We start from the raw sequence: 21921 nt of genomic DNA, 5'->3' as shown, positions 1-21921 counted from the left end.
ATTACATTTAACTACATTGCAGCCTTGATGAAATTTTTTGAGAAGTTTTCTTTTTAAGTGGCTTTGTAACTTGAAATAGACTTTAAAAAGTATTTGATCCACTCAGGTAAAGTAGAATGGTTATTTTATTGTTGCAGAGAAGTTGGAAGAGTCTCTATTTGAGCCTCCGCTTTCATTAAGTAGTGAAAGCTAAAGTCACATTCTGAAAAGGCCAAATGTTTTCAGTGTTTCGTTTTTATCCCTGAAAAGGATTATTGAGCTGCCAACTGTAGAGCTCTGAGATGGTTAACCAGGGATAGTGCTTATTGGATTGGATTACTCTGCAGCGACGGGTAGCTCCATAAGTAGCTCATGTACCAGTGTGAAAACCGTAGACCAGAGAGCTCCAGCCGGTCTCTCTAGGCCTTAGAGCACACAGCCTCCCCTAACAGACAAACAAACAGTTAATACCCTGAATGGTGATTAGTATTCACAGAAAGTGATAGCGATACATGAACATGTTCCCTTTTTATTCCTCTGTCTCTCTCTCCCAGATATCCTCTCCAGCTTGTGTGGCGGACTATAATCACCAAAGCCTATGAGGATCTTCTGATTTGTCCAGCTGATTTTCCCGTTTTCACGTTTGACAAGGTACTTATAAAATAAACACATCGCCAAATGCTTTGACAATAGAGAGATCGGTGATCCAGAAAGGAACCAACTGAGTATTATCCAGAAAGGTGTTTTAGTATGTTGTTTATGTGCCATGTCATCTTAGTAAGAGTCATTGTAATAATATAATTTATTCCTGTCATCAGCAATCATTGTAATCCATACAATAAGCTTTAGGGCTATGTGACATATTTTTGTTCATGATAATATCTATTGATGTATTCTCTGTCCACAGTGTTTCAAATGGCTTTATTTATTATATGTGACATTGCATTTTGCAGTGCTTAAACAACATTTCCAGATAGAACAAATAGTTGAAAACTACTGACAGAAAACTGTGACAGTCACGCACTGTCATTGGAACATTCATATCAATTGAACCATTTTAGCATTGCATTGAGAACCTCATCAAAGCCTTTGTTTGAGTAAAAATTAATACACCCTGAACAAAAATAATCACTAAATAGATAACATTGACAGCATACACTGATAGAACAGTACAGTTTAGAATTGTCATTTTCCCTTTTTTTTAGTGTCATAGAGGTGATAAGAGGTTAATAATGAAGATCTTTGTGGATTGTGTAATATTAGTTCAGTTGACCGACTAGTTTTAGTTCATCATTTTGCCAGTTGCTCCAGGTGTGGAAACCAATTATGCCTACATTTCCTGTCCTAAGTTTAGTTTTCCTTGTCAAACTCCAGTGACGTAAACAGTTGTTATCCCGCTAAGTTTATAAAGGTAGTGGCAGTGAACTGAAGATTTTGTTCATGATCGACACGGAGCAATAAGCTGCCTCCAGCGAACTCCAACGAGTCCCTGGTGGTGCTCACTCTGTGGCATGGTCAGAGCTCTACAGACTGTGTTCCTGGCACAGAAACTCCAATGTCCTAGATTAAGCATGGTTTTGTCTGTGCCTTATGCACGGTTTCTCATGTTTATTCATGCTCGTTTGTTCACATGTAATGCACAGGTGTAACAAAGAGATGAATGTAAATAACTGAAGCATCTCACTTCAGCTGCTTGTCTCTTAAGACTCACATTTAACCTAGTTAACTCACAGTCATAAAACCCACATGGGAGAAAGTGTGAGCATTTAAACTCACAAGTCTACACCATGAGCAAAATTTGGAAATACTCACTTAAAATACTTAAATACTTGATGTCGTTACTGCCAGAACGCCAAAAAAAAAAAAAAACAAAATATCTTTAAGGCATGTCACCCATCACTAGTATCTAGTAGGCAGAACTTAAACTAGTTGATGATCGAAAAAGGTTTATGGATTTTTTTTTTGTTTTTTTAAGAGATGGTTCTCTGAGCAGCCGTGATTGGGTAGGTTTTGTCATGAATTGGTTTTAACATATGTCGCAGTACTTGCTTGCTGAATAGACACTGTAAGATTGACTTCATTTCCTGTTGGAGCATTAGGTTAATTCGAGCTCAGCGTTTCCCTGCCACTGAGCTGCAGCAAACTGAGGTGCTGCCAGACGAGGTCAGGTGTACAATGAGAGCATTTTCAAACAGAAAAATGAAAACCAGGTTTGCAAAGTAAAAAACTACTTTCTTCCGAATCCATACCGGCTAATTAAACCATTAAAAGTCTATTTATAATATTAGCTTTTCTTTGCCTGTATCACCCACTGGTGAAAAAAGAAAAAAAAAACGGGTTGGAAATGCTGATATTGGCATTCCTCAAATCCTTTATTGACAGATTATGATTTCATCACATAAAGCGCTCTCTCTTATTACAGACCTCTAGAGAAAGCATCAGAAAAATGTGCTGCTACATAATGTATTAACATTTTCAAAGAAAAGTAAAAGATAAAAAATCAGTTGAGCAGTGAGTAAAAATACAGTACACTGTTATGATACATGTAGCAGCTACGACTAAACTTGACAAACTTAGGAAATGTGTAACAACCACAATTATTAGAGAAAAAAAAATGAGAGCTTTGCATTCCTTTTTAATTCCTTTTTGCATTCCCCCTTAATTCCTTATTACTGATATCTTAATATTCATTACCGTTTTTCAAAACAGCACTGATAACAACAAAAACTCAGTAGAAATGTACTATCTTTGAGGAACACTGTTTGCTATTTAACCTGTGGCTGATCTGTCCTCGACATGCATGCCTGTCTTTTGAGATGATGTGACACCAGCTGTTTCAGCACCTGCCAGTCATGCTTTCTCATACTCACCTGAAGACCTGTTCTGGACCATCTGTGAATCCAACTTCATTGCTTATTACTGTATCACTACTCTATCTGCACCAAGCATTGGCCAGCGATATCAACATGGTCATGGATTTCAGTTCATCCTTGGAGTATGGATACATATATTTAGCTATAATTTTTGCATGTGTGCTTAAAATACATTTAGACAGGTAACTGGCTAAATTAATATGTACATAAGAGTTTTGGTTCTTGAGCTAGTTAATCAGTTGGCTTCCCATCATGCTTAGAGTCATGTATAAAAGTACAGGGCCACCTTGCCCTGCGTATCGATCTGTTCAACAGGAATAGAATTTCTTGTGTGATTGTTCAGACACATTTCAGAAAGGTTTTCAGCGGTGATGACTGCTGGGCTTGCTGATGTTTCATAAGAATCAGAGGCTAAAAGGATTCTGGCATTGAAATCTGAGAGAAAGGGTTGACAGTGGCTGAAAGTGCTTTGTGCTCGACTGTGATTGTGAGACGCAAGGCAAAACAGACAAGCTAATCTGAATCTTTTAACAGCGGATATCAGCCTCGGACATGAGCAAGCAAATTTCGTGAAGAGCAGTCCACAGATACAGTGGTTGGATTTCAGTGCCCATACCTCTTATTAAAGCTGAAGAATGTATATTCCTGAAGAACATGGTGTGAGCAATATTGACAGTGATCTACTGAGCAGTAGAAAAGTCAGTTGAGTCGTTTTTCACCCTGTTCTTAACAAGTGAAATGCATGTATGGTGTAGGCTAGAGGAAACCAATAAGCCTGAGGGCTGGTTTACTATGACCAAGGTTTCTGGCATCTCTGTTATGCTATGGGTTTTGTTTTGTTGGCATGATTCTGATGCATCCTAGTCCTTACAGGGCAAGGTAACCCTGAGGAAATATAAAACTGTTCAAACTGGTAAACTTCAATCCTTTGGTAGAGGTGTATCTGGCCGATGGTCACTTGTATTGTTTGATGAACATGAAATCAATGCAAACCATTACCCATGGTTTATCACATGAACTGCAAATATTCTACTATGGCATGTATGTCTTATATGCACTTGTAGTTGGTTCAGCATTTTTCAGATGATCATGAAAAAAATACAGGAAGCTTGAAGTGGTGCTTAAGGAAATAGACTACGATTTAAAATCGTGCAATAATGCTTAGTTAAAAGGGATTCACGTCAATAACTCTGCCCTTATACCGCTAAGTTGATATTACTTATCATTCATATTGGCTCATTATCCTCTCTGACACGTGATCATATTTTTCATATGTCCAGGAACAGTAATCAGTCGATGGTAATAGACCACCATACGTCACCACGTCTTTTCAATAGTAGGACTGTTTGACTGACAATTCGTATGAGTGTTACTCGTGTTATGGCTTCGGCGATATTGCAGTTGAAACTAGCTATCCGACAAGGTGAGTATATCAATAGAAGGAAATTTTCATATTTGACCTGGTTTCCCGCTGTTTCCCCATACGCGTCAGTGAAGTTTCTAGTTCCTCCTATAAGTTTTATCTCTGCAATCACCGATTACCCAGAATGTATGTTTCGAGTTAGTCCATCGAATATACTATGCATTACTCCTGTCAGTCGAAATGGCATTCAGTTCAACCGGCTCTCTTTTACCACTGACACGTATGAATCGAGAAAGGGTGTGCATGAAACAGGCTTTTGTGGTGTCTGCCAATGGGGGAATCCTAGTTTGCCACCTTAAACGTTGATTGCTGTTTTGTTACAATGTAGCGGAAAGAATGTCGGAAAGGGCCGATGATGACGTCAGGGGGGAGCAGCGCAAAGCGGCCAGGCAGCTAAAGCAGCAACAGCAGCAGAACCAGAGGGGAGAAGGCTCTACAGCAATGGCGACTGTTGCGGAGCGCAGATCCCTGCCTAGTCCAGAAATAATGTTGGGACAGCCTTGGAGCAACTGGGTCGATACTGTGAAACTCCATGGGATCGACGGTGAGTTGTCGCGGATTAATAATCTGCGCGTTTAAACGGGCAACGACCGAACATAGCGAGCTTTTACCGATTGCGTGCAGTTTGGGAAATATTTTAAAACGTTGCTGGTAGCAGCAGCACAAGCAAGCAAGTGTAACTGTTTATCTAACTGAATCCGATCGCTTCTTTAGGTGCTGAATTGGAAGAAAGTTTAAAAGAGTGCGGGAAAAATCGAGAAGCCACGCGGCTGTGCAGAGACGGTGAGTGCTCTTTTTCTGGGCAAAGGTGTGTTTTTGTTTTGGTACCTTGCACACTTCACACGCACCGGCAGAAATGTGGAGGCTCAGTTTAACAAGTGCATCTGACTTGTGACTTGAGGGCTCATGATACATTGCTTCAATTCTCTACTTAAACCTACAAGTTAGCTCCTTCTTGTATGATGTGGTTGCACAGGTAATATGGTGTTGTGCAGTTTACTGGAGGGGAGTGGATCACTCACATATACACATGCACACACTTGTGGCTGCAGTTTCAAAGGGGGAAAAAATGGCAGAACTGAGCTTGTCATTAAGGATTAATGCTGGTTACTCGACAGTCTAGACAGTCAGTTCGTTTGTATTATCGTGCAATTGATTGTCCAAAATTTGATGAATGGAAGGACTTTAAAAGCAAGAAATTGTATTGTTAACTTCAGATTGACTAGAGCATACTTTAACTGTTACGGAATACCATGGCCCATCTGTCACCAGTTTCTATTAAGTAGCCATTATAAAAGGCAAATTTGTGATATTCAATCTTAAATCCAAGAGAAGCCTATGGAAAACCATACTGTTTTTATGGGGGAGGGGGGGCTGCTCCTTTTTTCCCTAAAAGTCTGTCATGAAGACGGCATTATCTGTAGAATAAAATAACGCCAAGTTTACACCTAAACATCAACAATCATTAAAGCGATCACTTTGTCCAGAGAATGAGAAACGTGACTGAGAGGAGAATTGGGTAGTTAAGTGACCAAGATTTAACAGAACATTTTTTTAAACAGTCCACCGTTAATTTAATATTTGAATAAATCCTCTAATTTATACACTGCATGCATTTTCATAGTTAGCTCGTATGGCTCACGCAGTCATTGTGGGCTCTTCCTCTTCGTTCCGGCTAAACCCGTTGTCTACTTAAAGCGAAAGTTGTAAGCAGGGCATAGATCCTTTGCTTATTTGATGTCAGATTACACCTACTGTGATGTCCCAGTTTGCCTTTTCAAGAGAGAGGGGGAGAGAGAGAGTGTGAGAAAGAGAGAGAGAGCACGAGTTAGTGTGTGTGTGAGAGAGAGAGAGAGAGAGAGAAGCTAAGGACATGTAAACCAGTTGGGCAAACTGTGTTCAGACATCAGTGGTGTATTTCCTCGGTCTACTGAGGCAAAGCTTTTTTTTTTTAAGCTGAAAAGGAAGGGTTACATACTGTACTTGTCAGGACACTTATCTCACCATGCATTTGCATTGGCAAACAATGGAGTCAGTGTGTACGCTGTAGGAACATTGCACAATTTCCAACAAATCAGTCAGATCCTAGAAGACCCACAGAAGCCACAACACGAGAGATGTAGCCATTTCTGTTTGACAGATGACAAATGGTGACTACCGTACATGTCTGACATAATACAGCAATTAAGGATAGATTTAGTCTGTTTTCCTACTCAGAACGAGACTGGAAGAGAGTTTAGCTTTTTTTTTGGTTTTGTTTTGTTTGCTTTTCTTTTGTTTTCGCTGTGGAGTTTAGCTTTTTTACGTGAGAGGTTGAGGAAGATTAACAAACATGTTGACATTGTGCCGTTCTGCTGTTTCAGGAAGAGTTGTATTTCAGTTTCACTTTCGGATTTTGTCGTCCTTTATTTATTTATTTATTTATTTTGAAATGTTGAAGCCTAATGGTGACTGCAGCAATCATAACAACAAAGACAGGGTTATATCTGGAACATGTTTGCTGCCTGCTTGGCCTCTCTCTCTCTCTCTCTGAGGATCACCAGGTGGTGTATTGTGGTCCTCTGAATACTTTCAGCAGAGTGAGAGAGGCAATATGTGTTCAGCATTTTCACACCCACATCCTCTCACGGGCTAAAGAAAGCAGAAATTGTGAAATACAGAAATGATTTCTGATCTGTGTCGTACCAGAAATGGTTAAGCAAAACAACAAGCTCTCGGTCTGGTATGTAAATCAGTACTTGTATCTAAGCTCCTATGTAGGTCTGTATAGAGTCACGCAGGAGTAACTGCTCTTTAGCCTCTGTACGACTTTTATCTCATCATTCAGAATTAGCCCTCTGAGTTAGGGGCTTGAATATTGACCCCCATATGTTGTTGACAACACCTCAGCAATGACTCACAATTTTTTACCCCCTCACAGTAAGAGCCATTCCCACACACACATACACGCACGCGCACACAGGCTACCATATCCACGACATGACTCAAGGCTTGTACAATCATCTGTGAAACGTGACTAAAAGGCTCCACTGTTTTGATGAGCTCATGGAGACAAGGTGTTTGAACAAGTGACTCCTTCTCTGGGCAGATGAAGAGAGAGAGAAGGAGAGAATGAGAGAGAGAAAGAGAGCTGGGTGGCAGACATCAGGTTGGAGTTTGTGCTGGGAGTGCGCAGTCTCGATTTGTGCACTGGCCTTCTAAGAGCCGCTCTCCCCTGATCGTTTATCACTGCCAACGAAAGGGATGGTGAAATTATCCGCTCAGTCTCTCTCTCTCTCTCTCCTCTCTCTCTCTCTGTCTCTCGCTCGCTCACACACACAAACCTGAAACATGCAGAAATAGAAAAAAGCAGCGTCTGTGATATGAAGTCGTACCATTCTGTTGGAGCAGAGCTGTCAGCATATTCAGAGCACATCAGACCCTGGTCTGCTTTCACGGCTGGGATGTCTCGTAACGTTCGGATTGATGTCCTTAGCCATGCTAAGTCGCACGAAAAGTGCACCGCTTTATTTATTTATTTTTTATTAAGAACCATCTGCTCCTCTTCGGCACCATCGTTTGCCGTCAGAGCAAAGACGACTTGCTCGAGCGATCTTTTCAGTTATGGATTTTTAATGCTCGGCCTGCGCCTCGCAAAGCCGCCCCGGCCCTCCTGACCTCACAGGCCGGCCCTTAAAGCGCTTGTTCCCTCACGACTATTACGCCGCCGGAAGCCGATCGAGAATGGCACCGTTTGTAACGCGCCTGATGAACTAGAGCCTTGACGATTAGCCCTCGCGAAGGTCTTAAATGTTCTCGTTTTAGGGCCGCTAATGATCGGCGTAAGAGCCCAGGTAAGCCGGTATGAAGGCGTAATAGCGCTTTTTAAGCAATTCTGATTTTTCAAGAGTCTTCAAGGCTCCGCGTGGATGGCGTCGGAGTCTGCCACCGCGGCCTGGCCCGGGCACTTCGGACTGCCTCTTAATTAGCCCCGCTTAATTAGCTCGCCTGCTCTCCCGGTGACCGCAATTTGTGATCAGACCTGGCCTCTGCACAGCTCCTCTTAATTTTAGCGTTAAAGAAAGAAAGTCACTTCCCATATCCACCACGTAAAGAACAGCAGATAGATTCAGTTTAGTGCGGAGAGGGGTGGAGGACTCTCTCATGGTGGAGCGGAGACAGAGTCGTCTTTTACCAGCACAGTTAACGTACCTCCACAGCAGCGAAACATGTATCATAGTGATGTCATTTGAGATATTTGTTGATAGTGGGCCTAACCGTGTCTATTAATGTGTTACACTGGAACTTATCTGAGGAGTATGTCGGCTGACACATGGCTGAGCAGTGGTTATGTTGTGGATCTTTTTTTTTTATAACATCATCCAGATTATCAGTAACACCAACAGTACAAACGTAGATTTGGTGTATTGCTCTACGGACACGTCTCACCAACGACGCGCGTATTGGACGAGTTTCACGTCAGACCAGTTCAGTTAGTTATTAAACGAGTAAAGACGATCTACCGTTTTCTCTGAGGGGAATTATATTTGTTCTCAAAGCTCATCCGTCTATTTTTGGCATGGTCACTTGCATTTTTGGCAGCACAATTCCACAGGGAAACCAGGTGAGCTTTTCAAAACAGGAATACCGAAACCAAGGCACTTACTGTATGCCTATCCCAACAAGGTTTGTTTTATGGATATTTTCACTCGCAGGTGTTTCATAACCTATGACTGCCACTCGCAGTCAGAGCACTCCACGCGTCACTCCACTGGGCATTCCTTCCGGCAACCTTTGGAATGCCAGTTCTTTTTAACCTTCATTTTGTTATCACGCATTCTTTCTTTCTTTCCTTTTTGAAATTGGAGGAGTACCTAGTAATGACTCACTTATTGTGTGAAATGGATGGTTATTTGCTCTCAGAATGTCCCCCTTAAAATTGGCTGGGTATTCTACTCTGAACTGTCAGACAGCCCATGGTGACTGTTCATTACACACAAACACAGTGGCATTTGCCTGTGGGCTGCTATTAACCTCACTCTCCCCACGTCTGGCCTTGCCCATGCTATTGGTAGGCCAAGTCCTGTCCAGTAACTACCTCTCTAGAGGCCTAAGTTGTTTGGGTAGGAATCTTCTCACTCATTACCTGTCCTGTCTTACTGGGTCTTTGTAGTCGGACACACTCGTGGCTTTTATATAGTGCAATATCAGAGACTGTAATATGGGTGTTCTGGCAGTTTGAAAGTTTTATTTATAACCGTATAATAAAAAAAAACATTTTGAAGGTGATGTATTAATATCAGTGGTATATGTATTATAGGGAACGCGCACCAGTTATTTTCACTTATCTTTTTGTTTTTGTGCTTTTACCTTAAATAAGTAGATTTCGGGGATTTGATGCGTTCAATTGGCTGTGATTGCTTATGCTTAGCATCCTCGGCGGGAAATCCAGGGGCATATTTGAAGCCACGGGGTGACTGTAATTCCCCTCATCCCTATTCTCAAAGTGTCCAGTCATAAAGGTATCTGTGGTAATTTCATGAACCTCATCTGTCACGGCCAGTGCAATGAATCCGATCCCCACTGATAAAGCCCTTTTAAGATGAGAACACGACAGTACCAAAAAAAAAAAAAAAAAAGATTATAAACTTATCTTGAAAGTTGTCCCTTGCTGATAAGTGTGTGTGTGTGTTTTTTTTTCCTCCCTCATGTAACTGTAGACATGTCCATCTTCGGCCAGTGTCCTGCACAGGATGATTTCTACCTGGTAATGTGCAACCACTGCAGCCAGGTCGTCAAGCCGCAGGCCTTCCAGGCACACCACGGTGAGTCTTCTCCACCCAGCTTCTGCTTCATCCTCCAACTTTTACTGTACCTTCTACCTTCCATGTCTCACAGCTCTCTCTCTCTCTCTCTCTCTCTCTCTCTCTCTCTCTCAGCTTAGGTGTTTTAGGGGAGAAAAAAAAATCTCATCTTACTCAAGAGATTTAAAGAAGGGAGGGGAAAAAAAAAAAAAAATCTTCCTCTTTCCTGCCTGTGCTCTGCCGACGCTATCATAACATGAAGAGGGAGAGTAGGAGCCTTTGATTTTCACCGTCACCGAGTTCTGTTTACAATTCTCAAGTTAATATTTGATGTGCTCCTTTTAGTCACAGCGTCCGTGCAGGGTTATTTAAATCCAGTGTTTTGTAGTATGTCTAGCTGTCTGCGAGAGGTCTAAAAACACTTGATGAATTTAAAAAAAAAAAGGGCCGGGCCGTCGTCTCGTTTGCGCGCTCGGTCCGGGATCGCTGACCTGCATGTTGAGGAGATGGAGATGAGTTATGGAATTATGAGTCAGAGAATCGAGGGATCGTTTTGCTGGTTCTCGTTTAAAAAAAAAAAAAAAATTACGCGTATCGTCCCCACCTCTGCTCTCGGTTATGTTTAGCAAACTGACTGTCCATTATTTGTACTCAACGACCCGTCCCTCTGAGAGCCTAGGCGAGCCTGGCCAATACCGATTATTGTCTCAGACAATAGAGTTAGATGATTGGTGTTTGTGGTTGTTTTTGGCTTCTTTTGAGAGCTTCTGATTTGCCAAAAAATGTGTACTTGAGATTTTTGGGGATTTCAGAATACACGGTTATAGAATATAGACTATATTATAGAATGTGGGGTACAGTGAAGGGTTCCAGTGGGAATAAGATTCTGGAATAATAAGTATAAAATGTTTCACAAGCTGAAATTATTTCATATAACAATCCCCAGTATCTTAAATTAACTCAGTAAAGACATCCACTTGAAACATTGCGCCACTGAGCCCAGGTTTGACTCATTCCGACGGTAAAATTTAATTCCCTAAAACCCCGTAAGGATTTGCACGGAGATGATGCTTGTGCTTTAGGTGAGCGGCGCTTCCTCTCCGGATACGGAAGCGTTTGTGTGGCTTAGACCGGTCTAAATGAGAGATCATCGTGTCGGTGCCGCGCTCATCTCGCTAATAGATCTCAAGAGAGTGGGATGACCACCTGTCTCTATGTGTCCCTAATCTGTTCGCCAGTCAATAGCCCCCTCTCGCCGGCTGGCATAGCCTAATGCCGTCGTATTCATTAACGCATTGTTGTAATACAAAGCGTGGTTCGCATAAGGAGCACCTGAATGGCTATTTTCAGGGGTGGACGCTGTTGGCTTCATTCCATCAGGATTGTCCACAAGGGGGAGACACAATGTCGCGACCGCTCCACGGTGGCGTCCTTCATCGCTTATTCAGCGTAGTGACTGATTCGCGCTGTATACAGTACAAGATTTAAAGCTCATATTGGAAAAGCGTTGTCTGTAGGGATGTTAAGTGTAACGTTTTATGTGAGCACTGACCGCTGTGCAAGTTTTATTGCAGCGTTGTTGTTTGGGGGTTTTTGTTGTTGTTGTTTCGTTTTTTTCCCCCTTCATTCAAACACTTGAAGATTTTGAAAGCAGGCAAGTTTTGCAATGCCAGAAATTTCTGGTAAACGGCTTGATCCAGCTGTTGGGGGAGGGGGGGGGGGGGGGAGTCACTACGTGATGTGTAACTAAATGCTAAGGAGGGACAAGTATGGAGATTTCCTGTGATCTCACAGAATGAGAGTTTATCTCTCATAAACAGAGAGAGAGAGAGACACTTGTGCTTCTCTAAGGCTGACTGCACACACACGCTTTCAGCCAGAGTTTTTTTTTTTTTTTTTTCTTAACACAGCCACTTTCATTCATCAGAGGGAAAGATTCATGCACAGATTAACACTACAGTGAATGAAACACAACCGATCCTGTGTGTGTGTTTGCGTGTGTGTGTGTGTGTGTGTGTGTGTGTGTGGCAGAGGGGGTGCAGTAACTGAGCTGCGTGAAGGATCTGTCGTGCTTGACAATGACCTGAGGAAAGCCCGTGGCTTGGCATGGTCCGTGTATATGAAAGGCCTTGTTCTTCTATCAGATTTCAAATGATGATTTTTTTTTTTTTTTACAGAATCAGCTACAGTTTCTGTAAATTAGATTCATTCATCAAGTCGTTTTAACAAGTGTAAGAGCCCCCCCGCCCCCCCAAGCCTAGCATGGTTACTGTTTACCCCGATTTGCCATGGCTTTATTACGCTTGTTAAAATAATGTTTTCTTTTCTTCCAACACAATCTTTTTCTTTTTCTTTTTCTTTTCTTTTCCTTGCCTTTTGTATCCTGCGCTCTTGAAGTGCCTCCCCGAGCGTAGGTCTTTTTCAGAGACTTGAGTGGCGGAGTGGATTGAGTGTGCGGCCCAATCTGCCATAGTTGTGGTCTAGCTGGTGTCACGCTGGGCCCATGTAGGGACTCATTTGCGTGGGTTCTCCAATCTCGGTTTGACGTACTGTGTGTGTGTGTGTGTGTGTGTGTGTGTGTGTGTGTGTCTGTGCACTGTGTGCTTGCAGCTCATTGAGCTGCTGCTGCGGCTGTGTGTGCTTTAGCTAGAGATTCTGGATGCAGTGCTTAGCTATACTTGTGCTCACAGCAGGAGTGACATGTCGGGAGTTTCGGGCAGGCTGCTGGCTTCGTGTTTTATTCATTAATTTATGAAAGCTGGTGAACAAAGACTCTCCTCTCCTCCGCCTTCACTTTCGCTGGGTAGTCCACGAGGGCTTTTGGGTAACGGGTTTTGTTACCAAAAGACTCTCAAATAAACACTTTTATCGTCGGTATAATTCCGCGGTTGGTTTAAATGAGATTGAAACAAGACTGAACTGATTTTTTTTTTTTCTTTTTAAGCTTTCACTTCATCAGCGCTGCTGCCATGAATCTGTTTGGATGATAGTTTGTTAATGCACAATATCCTGTTGTCATTAAGCAATTAGCTTAGGCGTTATTTAGTGCGTGGTGGCCTTTATCACTAACTGTTGTTGTTGGATTGCTTTTTGGTGCAGAACAGAGCGATACTGTGGAATGCTCTGGCCTAATTAGGCCTCTGTTGATTGGAGCTTCAGCTATATAAATTGTTTTGAGCTCACTTTCTTGGAACCCTGCCAGCTTCGTCACCAGAGGGCCTAGCCGTGCTGGCGACTTTGTGTTCGATAGTCTGACATAAATCAAAGCTTCTCCTCCTCCTTCTCCTCCGCTGCTCCTCGTGTCTGAATTTTTCTTAGCGGCTAAGACCCGAACGACTCCTTGACTTTCTCAACATCGATTTGCGCGTCTTAGACGTAAGAGTCGGAAGTGCGTTTCAAGTTGTGTGTGTGACGTAGGCTTGCGTGCAGGCTTAACTGCCTCTGCGGGGCGGGACCAGCAGGGATATGTATGAGTGTGTGTGTGTGTGTTTGTGTGTGTGTGGGGAGAGGCCCAGGCTGGTGCTCTGTGTGTGAGAGAGTTGGGGAGAGGAGGCAGGGAGGGGGGAGGGGGGGTGTTTGAAAGCCCGCTGATACACTCCCACTGAGTACGGCCCTTGGCTGGCAGCCCAGACCTGCATGGAGTTTGCAGAAGGTTAGTGGAGTTGTGCATTAACTCAACACGCCAGCGAGCCTCGGCTCGACTGCTGTTTCTGCTGCCGTTTTAGCTGTAGTTTGGTATAAAGAGCTAACTCATGCTGGGTCTAGTGATATCTAATGCCTTTGTATCTTATTCTTTTACAGAGAGCCTCTAGCTTTTTTTTTTTCTGTATGCAGTCATTTTCATAGGGATGAAATTGGAGGGAAGTGGACAGATTTGTATTGTTCAGTGCTCGTAATGAGAGCTCAGGCAAAGTTGGAAGCAGGAAAGGAGTTTGCTCTGGAGTCTATAAAGCACAATGCCATTTCTTTTTTTTTTCCCCCTGTCTTTTCTTTCCTCCTATTTCTTTTCTCCTCTTTCTGTCTTTCTCCTCTTTCTTTCCTTCTTTATTTCTTTCTCTCTGGCACACTTTTTCCTCTTTCTTTCTGTCTTTTGGGTGAAAGGTTTTGTTTATGACGGTTTGATAACAGTATTCCAAGCTTTTGTGAATCTCTGTTTGAAAGGTCAGAGGTCAGTGTGATTTCGTTGTCGAAAAAAGTGTTCTCCCTCTTCACGAGCGAGGACTGTTCATCGCATGTAAAAGTCCATCTACAAAACTCTCTGGGCTGAAGATGAACTTGTTCCAGATTATTGAGTCCTAGACCAGAGCAACCATTTCCCTCTTTTTCAGCGGTCTATTCTCTATTGTTCTTCTACCCACCATTTCTCTCTGACCTCTTATCCACCTCTACCACATAACCCCCTAGCCATGTCCTCGGAGTATGTACAGAACATGTGCTAAGAAAAAAAAAAGAAAAAAGATTTCCACCACACTTGTCAACAGCTCTGCCATTAATAGCATCACAGTCCTAGTCATCTCATTCATTAGGGTATATTTACAGTTAACATGCCGAGTTTGTGGAGATCCCTTTTTTACTACACTGCTCTCAAGACTCAAAAGAAGCTGTGAGCGTTTTATTACAGGCACCCTCATTCAGAAAGGTTTTCTGTAGACCTCTTAGAAGCTCAAGGTTGGACAGCTAGCTTTTTCTTCTGTTCACTGCAGCCTTACTGTGGTGTACAATAAAACTCACTCCAGTGATATCATTCCAGTGATGTCGTGAACCTCTAACGTTTTTCCGGTGTCTTTCGTGAGCTTGAATTCTTGACTTTACCATAGGTAGAGGATTCATCCCTGTATATCCTCCCAATGGTGTAAAGTAGCATCGTTCTCAAACCCTTTGACGGTCTAAGAACCACACAGGAACCAAAGTCACATTTGTACTAGTTGCACTTCCTCTGGCATCTACGTTGGTTTTGATGTAAACACAAGTGTGCTTAAGTATCAGGCCCAATTTAACTGTACTTAATGATGCTGTACTTAGTGTGAACCTCTAACGTTTTTCAGTGTCTTTTGTGAGCCTGAATTCTTGACTTTACCATAGATAGAGGATTCATCCCTGTTTATCCTCCCAACGGTGTAAAGTAGCATCGTTCTCAAACCCTTTGACGGTCTAAGAACCGCACAGGAACCAAAGTCACATTTGTACTAGTTACACTTCCTCTGGCATCTACGTTGGTTTTGATGTAAACACAAGTGTGCTTAAGTATCAGGCCTAATTTAACTGTACTTAATGATACTGTTGAGCGATGTACATAGATAAATGTTACACTGTTTGATTGTAGCTTGTCAACTATAACTGTTGTCCTTTTTGCCGTTTTTAGAGAGAAGACACAGCTCTGCCAGTAAGCCCCCGTCCAGTTTCGCGCCCTCGACCGCTTTCCCTCTCTCTGCGCTGGCGTCCCGGAGCAAGGGGGGCGGGGGCGGGGTGGTCAGCGGCGGGGCAATCGGCCGTTCCTCCAGCGGGAACAGCACCTCCTCGAATTCCAAAATCCTCAAACCAGCCAAAGAGAAGCTGCCTCATCGCAGGCCCCCCTTTCCCTTCAAGGTGCTGCCTGATGACGTGTAAGTCTCTCTCCAGCCTTCTCCTCCCATAAGTATGTCTGAATTGCCTCCTCTTCATTTGTGCCGTCTTCACTCATTTTATACAGGCTCACTTTATACTTGAAATAATCATCTCAACAGACCGTGTTGGCTGTAAGGGCCCTCAGACAAGGAAGTGTTTTTTTTTGTTTTTATTTTTCGTTTTTTTTTTGTTGTGTCAAAAACAATTCATAATTGCTCAGTATTGCGTCAGTAATGCTGCTTGGAACACTCGGCAAGCTGTGTTTGGGTGGGGGGTTAGAGTGGCCCTAGCTCAGGCTAGGAATTTCCCTCACTTTTACCACACTCAAGTGCTTTTGTACCCACGCTCAAAAACCCTGCTGAAATGACGCGGATATTGACCTTTAAGATCACATACACTGAAAATAGTCCTTTCTCTCCATTTCTCTCTCTCTCTCTCTCTCTCTCTCTCTCTCTCTACCCTCCCTGTTTCTCTCTCTTTGCCTTTCTCTAACCAGCCATACTCCTGCTGTCAAAGTGGAGAAGATGCACCTAAAGGTGGATCCCTTAGCCAAGCTGTCCCACATTCCCCCCTCTTCCTCCTCCTCCTCCACCTCCTCCACCACTGTGAGCTCTCCCATGAAGCCAGGCCTTAATTGCCCCTCCATACCAAAGCCACCTCTGCTGGCCCCTGGCCAGATCCCCAACGGTAAGGGCCACCTCTCCTCCCTGGACAAGAAGCAGGACAGCAGTATCAGTAGCCGAAGACACCTGTGCAAGAGGCTATCAGGTGAGCATCGTAAGCTACAGCGACGAGGAGATGGTAATATGTAACACAGCTGTAGAATAAATGAGAACAGATAAGAGGAATCGCTTGACGACCTTTGATTTGTATTCATTGTCCCTGTTTTCTAATCGTCGATGAGACTGGTTGATAAGGCTTCCTTCATTCTCTTTTCCTCAACAGAACGAGAATTTAATCCAGATATTCACTGTGGGGTGTTGGACATAGGAGCCAGGAAGCCATGCACAAGATCCTTAACATGCAAGGTAACCTTCTCAACAACTTCCAGTGAAATAGCGTGATGGAAACCTCATCTGAAGTTAAACCAATGTCTGTATTTGACTCTGTATTGTACTGTACCATAGATTATGATACTGTTCAAAAATTGGTCAGACATCCAGCTTTGACTGTCACATGATCTGTCTCTTTGGACAGACACATTCCTTAAGCCAGAGGAGGGCGGTGCCAGGCCGCAGGAAACGCTTTGACACTCTGCTAGCAGAGCACAAAAGCAAAGCCCGGGAAAAGGAGCTCCAGCACAGGTCCGACCTTCCCCAGCAAACACCCCCTCTCAGGGACCCTCATCCTTCCCCCTCCCGCCTTTTACAAGACCCCCACCAGGTCTCCCACGGCAACGGGACAACCGATGCCACCAAGCCTTTGGCCCTCAGCAAACCCAAACCTCACAATCCTGGTCTTCCACGGTGAGGCTCCTCTCCTCCTCTACTCCTCTCTTATCTGACTTATCTGCATCCATCCCACTCACTTAGCCCTGCAGCGCAAACCTACAAACCTCTGGTGAGCTGCACACGCATTAGCAGCGGTAGATTGAATCATTTAGTTGGCAGCTTTTTGTCTTTTTCCTAGGGATCTGTTAGTCATGGCTAGCAACTACACCAAACCCTCTTGATAACTGCACAAATAAATGTGTTACGAATTATAATGACAACATAATGAGTGATTCAGATGTTATTATTATTTTTCATTTTCATTTTCAGAGCAGGTGTTGTGCATATTCAATTCTCAACTGCCAAGTCTTGTAAAAAAAAAAAAAAAAATCACGCTTTTATTTACCAGTTGCAACTTCTTATATGTATATATATATAATGGGTCTTACTTTTAGAGAAGGTGTGAAAGTGAATATCCTTCATGAAACGCAGGCTTTCAAAGTTAAATTTTTGAATTCTTTTAATACTGACGTTTTGAGCTTTTTGGTTTTGTCTCGAAAGACTTAACAGCAGCAACGCTTACAGTGGAAACAATGCCCAGGGAGACATGGGCGTGGCCCACGAGCTACTCCACCACCCCCCACCCTCTGCTGACGGGGCCAGTCGTCTGTCCAGTGATGAGGGAGAGAATGAGGAGAGGGAGGAAGGCACTGAGAAACTGGACTGCCATTATTCAGGTTACCATCCTCGGCCAGCAGCCGTAAGTCCACGCAGCCGCCCCCGTCACCCGAGAGACCAGCTCCAATTAGCCTTTAAATACACTGGGCTTGGCTTGATTTTTTTAAGCGTCCGTTCAGCCTTTACAGTTTGTCTTAAACTGGTTAGAATGAAGTGGTAAAGTTTTTATTGACCTCCGTGTACTCGTAAATGAAATTAGAACAATGTGATCTGATTTGGATATGATATCGCGATATGATACGCATCGCCACAGCCAATTTAAAACCGCAATTTTCTCATCTTCGGCATCTTCTATAAACCCTGCTGTCATGTCGTCCACCTACCTACACTCAACCTACCTTCTTTCCCGCCCCTTTGTTCTCTGTCTGTGCTGTATTTCTAGCTGTATTTCTGCCACTTTGTTTTCTCTCTCTCTCTCTCGCTCTCTCTCTCTCCCCCCCTCTCATTTCTCTGAGCACGTACACTGCTGTGTTAGGGAGAAGTATTTGAGAAACCATCTCTGGCTGTGAGCATGCATGCAGAGGTTGCTGAGTCGATGTGCCGCAGGGCTGTTGACACACTGTCTGTCTCTCCACTCAGTTCTGCACTTTTGGAAGTCGACTGTTTGGGAGGAGCTGTTATTCATTCGACAGACGCTGGGATCGAGTCCGGTGCGCACTTAACGCCATGATGGACAAGCACGTCAACTCTCAGATGTGGAAGTGAGTTATTTGTTGTTGGTGGTGGCGTTTTTATTGTTTGTTAGTTTGTTTGTTTTAGTTCAGATTTTTTTGCCAGAATTTTTGTTTTTTTTATTTATAACCTGCTATTTTGTTTTTATCCCTCTACGGTCTTTAGACACAACATTGGTTTCTGGGAGGAATCATTGTTTTAAATTCTTAATGTCAGAGTCCTACTACATGCTGAGTATGCTGTGTATACTACTTAGAGACTTATTGCTTTGTCTCTCACACAACTTTTTTCCCCCCTGGTTGGTTTTTATAAGGATTAGAGAGTTTTGCTTTTTTGAAAGACGTTTTCTGTGTATGGTCTCACAGTGTCATCACTTTGACATGTCGCCCCTTTAGGAAAATCCCTCTGGCGTTGGAGAACTCATCCTCAGTAGTGTCACACAGGACAAGCACAAACTCTCTGTCCTCTGCCCACAGCACCTCCTCCTCTTCCTCGGGCTTCCTCAGCCCGTCGCCAGCTCCCCTGCCGCCTCCCTACAGCCAGTCGTACGACGGCAAGTCTGCCCTGTCTTACGGGATGACCTTAAACGCCCGCGCCTCCCAGCAGGGCCAAGCCGAACATCCCGCCTACAGCGCCTCGTCCAGACAAGTGTCTTCATCGCCCCAGATGCCTTCTGCCCATTCCTCGGCACCATCAATGCTTTCCGGCCGACCCCTCAAGTCCCGCTCCAGCGGCAAGTCCTTCAGAACCAAGGAAACCGGTTCCACCACGGCCAGCTCCGCCACTAACTCTCCCACCCCCGGCAACACCGTCAACAGCTCCAGCAACAGTAACAACAGCAGCAGCAGTAGCAGCAGCAACAGCGTAAGCCTCAGTTCGGGAAAGAAAAGAAAGAACAGTTCTCTGCTCATGTCTCACAGCACTTACGCTACTGACTCCTTGTCATCTTCGTCCTCCTCCTCTTCCTCGTTTAAGAAGAACTGTGCGGTGAACTCTGGCAGCTCAGGGAGCTCATACCTCTCCTCCCTCACCTCAACCACAACCTCCTCCTCCTCCTCCTCCTCCACCTCTTCTCACAGCGGGGTGTACAGCGTGGGTTTAAATTGCACCCCGGGAAGGACCAACTCTCTGAGCCTGAGACAGGAGCTCACGGGGCGGGGTCCTCCGTCGGGAAGCCCCGCCGAATCCATCAAGCGGATGAGCGTGGTAATGAACAGCAGCGACTCCACGCTGTCGCTGGGACCTTTCGTACACCAGTCCAGCGAGCACCACGGGAGCTTCTCTCACGGCCACGCCGACGTTCGGATGGAGGGCAAGAAGAGGAAGAGCTCGCCGGCCTCCAGCAACCTCAATAGCGCTGTAGGAGGAGGAGGAGGAGGAGGCGGCGGAGGTGGAGAAGGAGGGGGCCAGGGTCCAGGCAGGCCTAAAATGGCCAAATCTCCAGCCATAAACAACATTCACGGCAAACATGCTCGACCTATACCAGGAACACAAGGCCTCCCCAACAACTCCCTCATACATCAGGTAGGAGGACCTGTGGGCTTTTGTCCCAGATTACTCAGAGAGATTGTGTTTTCAGATGTATTCTACCATATGCAGCTCTAATGTGCTTAGAGAGTGTTAACCTCAAAAACTTCATGCTCTTTGTTGCTTCTCAGTACCAATAGTAAGGACTCTTGAGTGCCACCCAGTGTTTATTGATAGATTTCTTGAATTTTCCACAATGTCCAGCGTAGTCAGAGGGATGTTCTTTGATCAGTGAGTTCAGGCTGAGTAATTCTGTACGTATAGCCCATGTAATCTATGTTTTGCTGATTGTCGAGATGTTTTAGCTGTTTTTTTTTTTGTTTGTTTGTTTTTTTTTTTCCTTGTTCATCTTTCCACCAGCCAAAGGCTCGTCCCTGACATTGGTGGCCTGGTTCCCGAGTGTGCCGAAGGGTAGGACGGATCTGGAGTGGCTCGGCGAGCGACGTCGCTCCAGACTGCATGAGGCCTTCTTATGTGTTACTCTCAGCTTCCCATGATCCTCAGGGGTGGAGATCTTCTTCTGGTTCTGGACAGTCCGGTGACGTCATGGGGAAAAAAAAAAAACAAAAAAACAAAAGAAAAAAATTCCTCCCAAAGCCATGTGAGGGCGTCGCACTGAGACAGCGGGCTAAGGTGACGCGCTCACAGCTTCTTCTCAGTGTTTGTGGAGTTATGTGTTAGGTTTTACTACGTGGAGGGAGCAGGAGGAGTAGCCAAGCCCGTGAGCTCGTGTCGAGGATACGGAGGTACAGATAAGGGCTGGTACATGGTCACACCGGCATCACCATGCACCATGGGAGTGACTGGAAAAAAAAAGCCAACACGGCAAAATGAGTTCGTTCCCATCAATCTCTTCCGTGTGTGTTTGTGTGTGTGTACGAATGTGTGAATGCGTAGAATGGTGTATGTGTGTCTGTCGGATTGGATTTGACTGGAAAAGGAAAAAGAAACCTACAGCACCTGAACTCTACAGCCTCTGATGAGATGCACAGAAATGAATGAGAGACCGGAATACAACAGGAGTTCCAGACACTCATGAAATACAATCCAGTCACTTTTAGCATGTTTTATTGTTTCTTTTGTTTTTTTTTAGCCCTGACACATCAAATTCGACCTTGTTCAACAAGAAGAATTGTTTACTCAGCGCAGACTAGAGGGAGATTTCAAACATGTCTCTAAATGATTAGCTTAAACCCAATTTTATGCAAAGATGAAGTCGTTAAAAAAAAAAAAAACAAATTGTGCATTTCAACTCTTGGTAAAGTCAGCGAGTTGACCAGAGTATTGTTACGCTTGGCTTTTCCGTTGAACCCATGCCCATATATCTCAAGATCACCACATTAAGCTGGTCTGACACACAGACAGTTTGATTTAGGAGCTGATTTAAGCCAGGGAGGAAACTAAGATAAATGTGCATAATTTAGCATAATGTCAGCAAACCCAACCAAATTTTGCATCTTAGAATGTGCAGTGCTGAAATGACAGTAGTTACTCCTTTTGAATGCTTTAATTTCCTACCCCTATGTGTTTATTTTAGGGTTTGTTTGTTTTTTTTAATTAATTGTGGGAACCTCCCTGCTCTCCTCTTAAACAATATAATTATATTAGCCCAGTTTGAACACAACACTCATTTTAATGCGTGCGGATGATGTTTTGGCATCGAGAGATGACAAAGGTCGTGGAACAGTGACGTTTGCTTTAGAAGACAATTCTGAACAAATTATGCATCCTTGCAGACATTTGGAGAGAATGTAAAGAATATCTAATGTAATAATTACCGTTAAAAACTAGGCTACACCGTACTAAGTCATTTGCCTGGACATTCCTTGAAAATTGCTCGAAACACACTAAGACATGGATCATCCAAATAATTATCCATATATTTGGAATTT

At 43.8% G+C, this 21921-nt stretch overlaps 1 protein-coding gene across 1 annotated transcript; it reads left to right on the top strand.

Annotated features, from left to right (window-relative positions):
- Positions 1–543: 543 nt before the first annotated feature.
- On the top strand, positions 544–20728 carry atxn7 (ataxin 7). The gene is made up of 12 exons (XM_030777463.1): positions 544–630; positions 4604–4819; positions 4990–5058; positions 9975–10079; positions 15421–15661; positions 16159–16430; positions 16608–16690; positions 16860–17128; positions 17654–17852; positions 18410–18531; positions 18898–20026; positions 20390–20728. Exons 2-12 carry the CDS (start codon positions 4612–4614, stop codon positions 20405–20407), a joined length of 2715 nt encoding a protein of 904 aa, XP_030633323.1. The 5' UTR covers positions 544–630; positions 4604–4611; the 3' UTR covers positions 20408–20728.
- Positions 20729–21921: the final 1193 nt, after the last annotated feature.

This window comes from Chanos chanos, chromosome 6 (assembly GCF_902362185.1).
Source record: "Chanos chanos chromosome 6, fChaCha1.1, whole genome shotgun sequence".
NCBI lineage: Eukaryota > Metazoa > Chordata > Actinopteri > Gonorynchiformes > Chanidae > Chanos > Chanos chanos.
This window is presented reverse-complemented; position numbering and strand designations above follow the sequence as displayed.

Coding starts and splice junctions, on each gene's coding strand:
- atxn7 (XM_030777463.1), top strand. CDS start 4,612: ATGTCGGAAAGGGCCGATGATGACGTCAGGGGGGAGCAGCGCAAAGCG. Junction 15,662..16,158: donor AAGGTGCTGCCTGATGACGT/GTAAGTCTCTCT, acceptor TTCTCTAACCAG/CCATACTCCTGCTGTCAAAG. Junction 16,431..16,607: donor CCTGTGCAAGAGGCTATCAG/GTGAGCATCGTA, acceptor TTTCCTCAACAG/AACGAGAATTTAATCCAGAT.